General features: G+C 50.1%; 1 protein-coding gene across 1 annotated transcript in view; it reads left to right on the forward strand.

The window, feature by feature from the left end:
- PXDN (peroxidasin) overlaps nucleotides 1–11,313 on the forward strand; it is a 66,726-nt gene that overhangs the window by 13,310 nt on the left and 42,103 nt on the right. Inside the window, exons 6-8 of the mRNA XM_011960962.1 lie at nucleotides 327–496; nucleotides 3,167–3,284; nucleotides 6,396–6,565. Of these exons, the coding sequence (XP_011816352.1) occupies nucleotides 327–496; nucleotides 3,167–3,284; nucleotides 6,396–6,565 (458 nt within the window). The remainder of the gene's footprint in view (nucleotides 1–326; nucleotides 497–3,166; nucleotides 3,285–6,395; nucleotides 6,566–11,313) is intronic.

Below are 11,313 nucleotides of genomic sequence, written 5' to 3' on the forward strand. Positions count from 1 at the left end.
GTGCCGCCGGCGCACTCCTTCGCCTTGAACTCGACACCCGATGTCTGCGTGTGCACCGGCCCTTTGCTACTCACGCCTCTCCGGTTAGTGCCTCCAGGGGCACTGTGCAGCCCCGGGCTCTTCCTGGTGACGTGTGTGTCTCTACATCACTCCCTGAGTCGGGCACTGGGGCTCGAATTCCACCACGGACGTGTCCCATCCACGTGTCGCAAGCCCGGCAGGCCTGGCGCATGTTTCCCGACGCAGGACCTGGAAGCCCTGACTGATGGACGGATGGACAAGCCCACCCACCCCGTGTCTCACCGGCCACATCTTCCTTCCCACAGGCGACTGGACTCAAACACACTTCACTGCGACTGTGAAATCCTGTGGTTGGCGGATTTGCTGAAAACCTACGCGGAGTCGGGGAACGCGCAGGCAGCAGCTACCTGTGAATATCCCAGACGCATCCAGGGACGCTCAGTGGCAGCGGTCACCCCGGAAGAGCTGAACTGTGGTGAGTGGCCCAACACGCACACACACCATCCACACACACACCATTTATAGATACGCATACATAGACACACCATTTATAGACACACATACACAGACACACTCCATCCACACACACACACACACACCATCCACACACACACCATTTACACACACACCACACACATACCATTTATAAACACACACACACACACACATACCATCCACACACCATTTACACACACACCATCCACACACACCATTTATAGACACAGACACAGACTACACACACACGCACACTCCATCCACATACACACACCATCCACACACACACCATTTACACACACACCACACACATACCATTTATAAACACACACACACACATACCATCCACACACCATTTACACGCACACCATCCACACACACCATTTATAGACACAGACACAAACTACACACACACGCACACTCCACACACACACACCATCCACACACACACCATTTATAGACACACAGACACAATCCATCCACACATGTACACAGCATCTACACACACATACCATTTATAGACACACAGACACAAACCACACACGCACACACACACACCATCCACACACTCACCACACACACACATGCACACACCATTTACAGACACACACACAGACACAAACCACACACACGCACATACACACACGAACACACTATCCACACACACCATTTATAGACATACACACACGGCTGTTTATTTTGGTAAGGTGAAAGGATCTCCCTGTGTGATGGTTTTATAATATGACAAAAATACATAGTTTTTTTTTTTTTTTTTTTTTTGAGTTTCTTCTAGCTCAGTTCTTGATGGAGCTATGGCAGGGGCAGTTAGAACTGAGCGCTGCCTGGTGGCTGGGGCTGCTACACCACTCAGGTTTCTAGCCTGGGGAGCAAAAGAGGCCCAGACCCTTGTGCAGCCGCCTGACTGCACTGCTTCCCCACCCCGGACACAGACTCCACCCTCAGCTCTGCAGGGCACTGGCTGTCAGCAGCTCCAGAAAGGGCTCTTGTTGGAAGAAGCTGCCCCACGCATCCCTGAAGGGGGGGCCCCTCAGTGCTTGGGGGACCCAGGGACCTGTGCTGCCCAACTTGGCAGCTCTGCTAAGCCGTGCAAGTCCCCATGAATCAGCCGAGGCCCTGTCATTGCCGCTAATGCTCCTGAGGTTGTGCCCTTGGAGATCTCGTCATACTTGTACTCCTTACTCCAATTTGGCTGTCAGTGATTATTCTTGTTTTTTATAATAGCTTTATGGAGGTGTTGTTGCCGTGCCAGACAATTCACCCTGTTCAGGGGTACAATTAGGTGGGTTTTAGGATGTCTGCAGGGTTGTGCAGCCTAAATAATGAAGAAAGCAGCGAAAGCTTATTTTGATTTCGTGGAGATGGGGAGCCATGGGAGGGTTTACAGAACGTTGGGATGATGTTTGTATTCTAGGAGGAGCTTTCTAGCAGCCCTAGGGAGAGGGAATTGGGGAGTGTGTGAGGGAGGCGGGGAGGCTGGACTAAGGCCGGAGGGATGAGAACCTCCATAAAGCCAAGGGCTCCAGTGCCGCAGAGGAGAGAGAAGAGGAGGCACGGTTCCCAGAGTGATGTGGGAGCACGGGGAGGGCTGGGCAGAGCCGCCCCAGCCTCGCGACCTGGGCTGTGCAATGCTGGGGAGACGCAAGGAGGCCATCCAGGAGGAGCCCTTGCTGACAGCCCCCAGTTGGGTCCGAGGGCCTTTGTTTTGGTTGCCAGGCAGAATGACAGCGCTGAGCAGAGTCAGCTCCAGCGCACACACACACTCATACCTGCGCTTGTGTCTGCCCCACTGCAGGCACTCACTTGTACACACCTGCGTGTGGTTGTGTTTTTCTTCTTGTGATGCTCACAGCATGTACATGGAGACAGATTTGCACGCTGAGGTGATGAGGCAGAGATGGGAGCCTAGGCCTGCCCTCAGTGTGGTTCCCTCATGGCTGCTGAAGGGAGCCTTAGAGAAGGCCGCTCCCTGTGCAGGCCTGGGGCTCCGGAGCGGCCGCCAGGGACAGGAGCCTGGGAGCCGTCAGCTCTCAGGTGGCCCCTGGGAGCCGTCAGCCCTCGGGTGGCTGCTGAAAGCTGTGTGGAGTCACGGGCACGCCGGGGGCGGGAGAGGCCGTTCTTCCCCTTGTCCAGGGTGGAGGGTGAAGGGCGGGACAGCTGTGGAGGAGGGAGGCTGGGAGTTGCTCCAGCTGTGGTGTCTGCCACCTGCCTGTGCTTTTAGAGACTTATTCTTTCAGCGATGCTTTATCTACAGAGTATGATTTTTTGTCTTTTATTCACTGAAAATAGTGACCTGTGGTGAATCCACTCTCCCTGGTGTTTGGCTTTCCCGAAGGGCCTCGAGGGGACGCCAAAGGCTGTCATTTGGGGCTCATCTGCCCGGCTCTGAGCCAGCCTGTCCCTCAGGTGGTCAGAACGTGGCGCCCCTTGGCGCAGACATCATGTGGATCCACACCATAGACGGGGCTGTAGGGAAGCCGGTCTGGCAATTTTGTGGGGGATGTTTATGGCTGAATTACGCCTTTGGGCGTCTGTGGTTTCCTCTTGGATACAGAGGACTCAACGTGGGTTGTCGTTTATTTTCATGTCATGGTTTACACTAAAAAGGTTTCCGTTTTCTTGTTGGGCACAGAAAGGCCCCGGATCACATCCGAGCCCCAGGATGCAGACGTGACCTCGGGGAACACCGTGTACTTCACCTGCCGAGCCGAAGGCAACCCCAAGCCTGAGATCATCTGGCTGCGAAACAAGTGAGTTGGGGCCAAACAGAAATGTCCCCCACGCATCTCTCCGAGTTACACCTGGACACCCAAACCGCACCTCACTCCCCAGCAAGGCCCACGTCCACTCTTCCCCCACCACGTAGGGAAAAGTACACGGGATGAAATGTTTCTGCTCTTTTCTGGTCTTACATGGCAGGGGGTGTGACGACGTTCTGCCAGGCTCGGGCCCCTTCCCCACTCTCCTGGGCAGCACAGGGGTGCCCTGGCCGGGCAACGCGTCACTGCGGCCCTGCCCAGTGGGAGGGAGGGAGAGCGTGCTGGTTGTTCTCTCCCTGCCCACTGACCTCTGGCAGCAGCCTGTTTGCTCTGTCACTGTTGTTGGCAGCCTTGACCTGGGGCATTGTGACCAACCTGAGTGGGTGTGGGAGGGGCCCTGACCTCTGCCGGGACGGCGTCTTCAGGAGACGTGCGCCATGCAGCTGCTGACACAAGTTTGCTCAGCTCCCGTGTGGGTCTAACTTGTCTCCCAAAGAAAGAAAGTCTCCCCTTGTGCCCACAAACATGGTGTGGGCCTATTGAGGCTAAGATGGTCCCGGCTCCTGGCTGTCAGGGCGAGAGAAGGAGGTCCTACTGCTGACCATCACATGTGTTCCGGCAGCAAACCCCACCCGTGAGCCCAGGTGTGGGGAGCACCCCTGCCCCGCTCAGGTTTGCGAGCTGGGGCCGTGTTGGTGAAGGAGTAATGGAGTCTACGGGGAGAGGTGGGAGGTGGGAGGAGGTGAAAGGCGTGCAACGGGGGTGTGTGGGGCAGGACCCATGGTGCAGGGGCAGAGAGGCCTAGGTGGGAATGAGGTCAGATTGCCGGAAGGCACCTGGGGTCCAATCACTGAGGGTCCTGAGTTGGAGTGGAGCACTTTCAAAGTGACCTTCTGAAAGGAGTCCTTAAAAGAAAATCCTGAAGTAAAGCCACCATGTCCTGGCTTCTCCCATCTGCCTGCGTGAGGACAGCTTCTGAAGGAGCTCCTCCTGCCGGCCCAGCCCCAGGCTCCTGCGCTGCTCCTCTCTGGCCATGTTTAGTCATGAGGGAGCAAGAGGGATGCGTCTGAGATGTGAGCCCTGTGATACTCGGGCAGATAGATGAGGCACACACTGAGTCATTGTTCCAGACTCCAGAGGCAGACCGGGCTGGGCTTGGCTCTCGGGCAAGGCGGTGTTTATAGAAGAGATGGACAGGAGCAGGGAACTGGCTGTCCCCACTTGTCACGGACAGAATGGGAAGATGTGTCCATGCTGAAGAGGACATGGGAGGTTGTTCCAGCTCTAGATTTTGTTATCCTCATGACTGAAAGGTCATGTTGACCTTGGCTGCAGTGCCGGACAAGGAGCCTATAAGGTGCCGTCACTCTGTTCACAGTTCTTGTCTTGGATGACTCCCAAGTAGATGAGATTTAAAATCCAGAGAACACTGGAGGAATTCTGCAGTATATTATGTTGTGTGCATGTAAAAGTCAGGGAAGCATAAGTTTGGCCCCAGTCCATCACACCTACATTTAATATATGAAAAAATTGATGCCCAAAGTTGAAATCTCACAGCTAAATATGGCAGAGCTAGAGCCGAAGTCCTGAGGCCTGGTGACCTGTGCTGGGTTCTGCCCTCCACCAGCTGGAGTCTCACCTGCTGGCCTCACCTGCCTGCCAGCTGGCCTTACCTGACATCCAGAATCACCTGCAGGCCAGCCTCACTTGCTGGCTCGCCGTGTTTCTGGGCAGGGGATTGGGCCACATCAGAGAGAGTCTTATTTATTGGGCCTAAGCTGACATTGCTTCCGTCTAGCAAGCCCTGTGAGTAAGGACAGATTGCAGGTTGGGGGATTGGTGCCAGGCAGAGGAGAGCATGAGGAAGATTTGGGAGAAGGTGGGTGTTGGTCTTTCGAGAGCGTCCCTGATGGTTTGGCAGCGCGCTGGCAGGTTTCTGAGGGCGGTCGTGGGAAAGTGCTTTTGCACAGTGCGGGGGCTGCTCCTCCTGCATGAACGACCCAGCATGGTCCAGGCTCCACACATTCCTTAGGAAACTCGCATGGAAGACGATGAATCTCGTGCACTAAGATAGTGAGTCTCTGTTTCACAGAGGCCTTGTCTGTCTTGATGATCTGGAAGCAGGAGTTCTCGTAGGCCCATCTGCATTCTCAGAGGGCTCCGTGCCTGGCTGTTCTTACTCTGTCCTCACACTTGCCATAGACTGTGATCTCAGTGGCATCCAATGTCACCTCTCTCCTCTTCACCTGCTTCTGTATAAAGGGAACTAAAGCGAAGTTACAGGTGGGTGAGGGTGAGAGGCAGCAGGACTGAGCATTGGGGTAAAGGTGTTGCAGCTTTCCTTGGCTGCCCGAAGTGTGTGGGATGCAGCATGGTCCCAGGGGAGGTCATTGCTGCCCGAGGACTGACCGAGCCGTGTGAAGGTGAGGTCACCCGTGTCCTGGCCTGTTCATGGTACAGCTCCACAGGTTCTTCCCAGATCCCAGAGGGAGGCCAGCTAACAGCTTGCAGGCACTGTTTGTTAAAATACAGATAGAGAGGCCTGGCACACTCCTGCAGTCCCAGCACTTTCAGAGCCGGAGGCAGGAGGAGCGCTTGAGCCCAGGAGGCTGAGGCTGCAGTGAGCCATGGTTATACCACTGCACTCCAGCCTGGGCCACAGAGTGAGACTCTGTCTCTAAAATAAAAAAATTAAATACACGTGGGTATATCTTCGGCTTTTAGTAATGTAAAAATGTTTCTACCCTTTTTAGTTAATTCGCCAGAAACAAAAGAAAATGTTTCCTTGGAATTTTTTCCATTTTGTTCATTGCTTTTTCTCCTTTGGAATTAGGAACACTTTAAAACATGTAGCTAGATTGAACACGTGAATACTAAGGATAAGTATCTGAGTGAATGAGACGTGCGAATACACGGTCCCCTTTTCAGAATTGCCTGTTAGGTCAGGGGCTGCCAGGAAGGAGGAGCCCCTGGAAGGTGAGCTGTCGCTCGCACGAGCGCTGACACGCCTGCTGCAAGACTGGAAACCCCTGTGCTGGGGATGGGTGAGGTACGTCTTTGTGCTTTCAACAGCTTGACCAGACCAAGTTTCTGTCTTTGTAGTAACGAGCTGAGCATGAAGGCAGATTCCCGCCTCAACTTGCTGGACGATGGGACCCTGATGATCCAGAACACACAGGAGACGGACCAGGGTATCTACCAGTGCATGGCAAAGAACGTGGCCGGAGAGGTGAAGACGCAAGAGGTGACCCTCAGGTACTTCGGGTCTCCAGGTATGTGGCGGGCATTTCACACCTGGGTTCGGCCCAGAATTGTCGTGCCTCAGTATCTGCCTTCTTCTTTCCTTGCACCCCAACTCAGTAAAATAGGAATGAACATTGAAGTCTGAAGTTGAAGCTGCAATACAGGGTTGGCTCACAGAGCTTTCGAAGCGCAGGGTCGTAGATAATCTGTGAGCGGTGCTGTGGTCCCCAGTTAGCCCCTTATCTGGGGACACACTCATAGTCCACACAGCCGGGGCAGTCCGTGAGCCCAGCCCATGGAGAGAGGGCCTGGGGAACCTGGAGAGACTGTGCCACCTCCTGACCCACCGACCCCACCACCCAGGTGCCCTCTGAAGGGACAGCTACTCAGGCACAGCCAGCTGTTGCCATGTGGTAACAAGGTCTCTATTTTGCGAAGGGCTTGGATTACGTAAAAGGAACCACAATTCTAGATTTTTATCCAATATTTTCATGTTTAAGATAATGGCACCTAAATTTAAAACATTTAAAAACTGATCTCAGCCACATCAAGTCCAGCTGTGGCCTCTTATCCATCTGGGTCCCACCAGGTTGCAAATTCTGCTCTGATCCACCTGTGTTATCTGTGGCCATTGCTCAGAAGAGGAGCTGGGCCCTTGCAGAACAGCGGAGTGAGGCGTTGGGTGTACCCCACGGCTCTGGGAAACGATGCGGATCCCTTCACGCCTCTGGACAGGTCTGCCTGTCCTCCTGTGTGGAAGCCAGTAGAGTTGGAGCCCTTACCCAGGGAGGCTGCAGGCGTAACTTCCTCTCTGAAACCTTCTGGCTTCCTTTAGCTTCAGCCACAAATCACACCAGGGTCGCTGTTTCCCTGGTATTTTGTATTTCAGGCCATTATAAAACCTTTTGTTTGGCAATGTAAGTGGTTTTGGTGTTTCTTGTTTAAATGCCTGCTCCTTAATTGGCCTAATCTCTGCATCACCTGGTACATCCCAGCATGGACACAATCAACAGGTACCGATGGCTGAGAATTCCTGGCTCTCACATTTCTGTTCAAAGGAAAGCCCAATGATACAGTACTGCAGAACCAAAGCCCTTAATCAAACAACGTTCCACGTGTTCAGCACAAGGCATTCAGCATCTTTCCGAAGTCAGTGCTGTGGGCCTGTGCAGAGAAGTGAAGACACAGCCGCTGCTCCCAGAAGGAGCCTGGGCTCTGTTTTTAAGGCATTAAAAAATCCACAAAATAGGGACAAAAAGTTTTGTAGTACTGTTAGGTATGTGTTACAGACAAAGGAGAATAACCATGGATTATGAGTAATGAACTACTTAGGAGAGTTACTGTGCGAGTACGTTGATCGATTCCTGGACAGGAATATTTAGCCAGCTCTTTATGGCTTGAGAGTTCCAAATTTCGCTCCTTTTGATCTGAATTCTTGGGTCTTTCTCAGGAGTAGCAGCCCTATGTAGTGGTACTAGTCTGAACATGTGGGTGTAGCTCCCTCAGATACAGATGAAGGACCTCCCGCCATCCGGTGCACAGGGAGTTACTGCAGCATGAGGGAACCAGCCCGGAGAAGCCCGGAAGCCTGGGCCAGGCTGACACACGACAGCCTGCAGTCCACACCTGCCTACTGCCTGCTTTCCCTAAGGTGTATGAACGAAGAATACTTTTCTACAATTTTAAATGATCAAAACTTTTAAAAGAACAGTATCTTATGACGACGTGACAGCTAGAAGAAATTCAAGCGTCACTGTCTGAATAAGTTTCCTTGGAGCATGATCACATGCATTCTTTTGCACAATGTCTCTGGCTGCTTGTATGCTACCATGGCAGAGTTGAGGAGTAGCAACAAAACCTGCATGGCCTTCAGAACTTAAAACAGGAGCAGTCTGGCCCTTTACAGAAAAAAAATGGCCAACTGCTGTTGCAGACTATGGTAATAATGTATAGTAATAGGAATAGAGTGACGTGTAGATCTCCGTGGGCCATAAAGGGGCATATTGCACCCATTATCCTGAAGCTCTGTGATTAGGGGCATATGAAAAGTTTGCAGTTTTTGTCTTTCTGATGAATTACATTTTTGATCAATAACACTTCTATCAGTGCTTTTTGCTTCAAGATAAATTTGTTGTAAGATACATAAAAGCAGCCTCTACTTGATCTGTATTGTCAGGTGTATCTTTTCCCATCATTTTTCTCCGAGCCTTTCCATGTACACGTTTGAGATGTTTAATATAAATAACACAGAGCTAGAAATTTTTAAAAAACCTAAGTTTTCCTTAAAGTTAATCCATGTAAATATGTTTATTGTAGTTAACAATGTGAGATTTATAAATTCTACCTCTTATTTTGAACTGTTTGTCCGAACTTTTCTGTTTTTTGCTTTAGTTGGAAATAATTATTTTTCATATTTGCTTGCCACTACCAGTTTGGACACTATATGCCCATTTCTGTTCTTTTAGTGGTTAGCCTAGAAAATTTTAAATGCATTCTTAAATTGCCAAAGCCTAAAGTTAGTATAACCTTCCGCTCTAACATGCGTTCATCCCGCTGACTTGAGGTGCTTAGTTCTGGTTTTTGTTTTGTTTTGTTTTGTTTTCTTTTTGAGACGGAGTCTCTCTCTGTTGTCCAGGCTGGAGTGTAGTGGCCGGACCTCAGCTCACTGCAAACTCCGCCTCCCGGGTTCCTGCCATTCTCCTGCCTCAGCCTCCTGAGTAACTGAGACTACAGGCGGCCGCCACCTCGCCCGGCTAGTTTTTTTTGTATTTTTTAGTAGAGACGGAGTTTCACCGTGTTAGCCAGGATGATCCCGATTTTCTGTCGTGATCCGCTCGTCTCGGCCTCCCAAAGTGCTGGGATTACAGGCTTGAGCCACCGCGCCCGGCCTTGTTTTTTTTTTTAACCTATAAACATTATTATTTTGTTCTTCCAGTGTTTGTCTGGATGCATCCACGTGGTTCCCACTGCCTTTGTCCTTCCTTTGTTTATCTCAGCGCTTCTGTCGGGGATCACCTTCCTTCTGCCTGATGTGGGGGAAGCTGGGCAGCAAGCTCATGTGAGGACCAGACTTTGGTGAACAACACTTAAATGAGATTTGTTTATCATCTCTTGTACTGGGCGTCGTTCCCTGGGCGGGGCAGGCAGGTTTTGAAGTTAGCTTTTTCTCATGCGGAGGGCACAGCACTGCGGGGATGCAGCTGTTCAGTTTTCTGTCGAACTTCTCTTCGTGGGCCTCTGTGGATCTGTGTCTCGTCTTCTGTATCGCATGAGGCTCTTTAAGGCTCAATTTAAGTTATAAGGGTCTGCGAATGCCCTCAAGGCCGACTTTGACTTTGGTGTTCCTCCTTCTGTGAGTAACTTCATGGTTTCCAATTTGTTATTCTGATAGAAATGCTAATCTTAAATGTCATTTCTGTATTTTTTGTAATTTATACTTAAATATTTGACTAACGCAGCTTACATGTTAACATATATCAAAAGGCAGGAAGTCGTGGTCCTGGCTCTTTTCGTCATGCACTCAATTCCTCTTCCCTTCCCCCTTCCCAAAATGCTTAGTAGTTTCTTCCCTGTGTGTATACAAAAAAAAATGTAAGCATATTTGAGGCAAGTGATTAGATGATAGCTTAGAAATCTTTCTAGTCTTTCACTTTTGATACATCAGTTTTCTTTCTTTCTTTCTATAGCTGCATAGAATTCCATGATCTAAATGCACCCTGAATTTATTTAACAAGTTCCCTTTTGGAGTGAATTTAGATTTTTTTCCTAATCTTTAGCCATCACAGTTCTGTGTTCTTTATTCAAAAGCCTTTGGGCCAAATGTCTTTCGATATTCAGAAACTTGGGGAAATTTTTGGAAAGGTAGCATAGTGTAAAATCCACATACCAATTTAGACTGTCAGCAGAGTCTGGGATAATACCCTGTAATCAATGTGTTAATGTCCTATAGCAAACTGCATGGATATTCACAGAAAGTAGAATAAAGGCTATAAGTAGCCTCATGCTAGATAGATCAAGTTTTCCAAACAAATGAGTTATGAAAAAATAATGATTTTTGGACTTTTCTGAATTTTAGCATGGATAAGGATGGTTGACCTGAACAAACAACAGGGCAAAAGGAAAACAAACGCAAATTTATTATTTATTTATTTATTTAGACAGAGTCTCGCTCTTGCCCAGCCTGGAGTGCAGTGGTGAGATCTCTCAGCTCACTGCAACCTCTGACTCCCTGGTTCAAGTGATTCTCCTGTCTCAGCCTGCCGCGTAGCTGGGACTACAGGTGTGCACCACCATACTGGCTAATTTTTGTATTTTTAGTAGAGGCAGGGTTTTGCCATGTTGGCCAGGTTGGTCTCGAACTCCTGACCTCAGGTGATCTGTCCACCTCAGCCTCTCAAAGTGCTGGGATTACACGCGTGAGCCACCACGTCTGGCCCAAACAAAAATTTATTTGGACATATGACATTTTATGTGCTTATAAAAATAGCTATGGATTAAGTTTCTAGCAGAATATATATATTTTTAAAATTTTACTTGAAGTTCTGGGATATATGTGCTGAATGTGCAGGTATGTTACATGGATATACATGTGCCATGGTGGTTTGCTGCACCCATCAGCCTGTCGTCTAGATTTTAATCCCCGCATGCATTAGATATTTGTCCTAATGCTGTCTGTCCCCTTTTCCCCAAACCCCCGACAGGCCCCGGTGTGTGATGTTCCCCTCCCTGTGTCCATGTGTTCTCACTGTTCAGCTCTCACTTTTGAATGAGAACATGC

The sequence above is a fragment of the Colobus angolensis genome, unplaced genomic scaffold (genome assembly GCF_000951035.1).
Source record: "Colobus angolensis palliatus isolate OR3802 unplaced genomic scaffold, Cang.pa_1.0 Scaffold53, whole genome shotgun sequence".
Lineage (NCBI taxonomy): Eukaryota > Metazoa > Chordata > Mammalia > Primates > Cercopithecidae > Colobus > Colobus angolensis.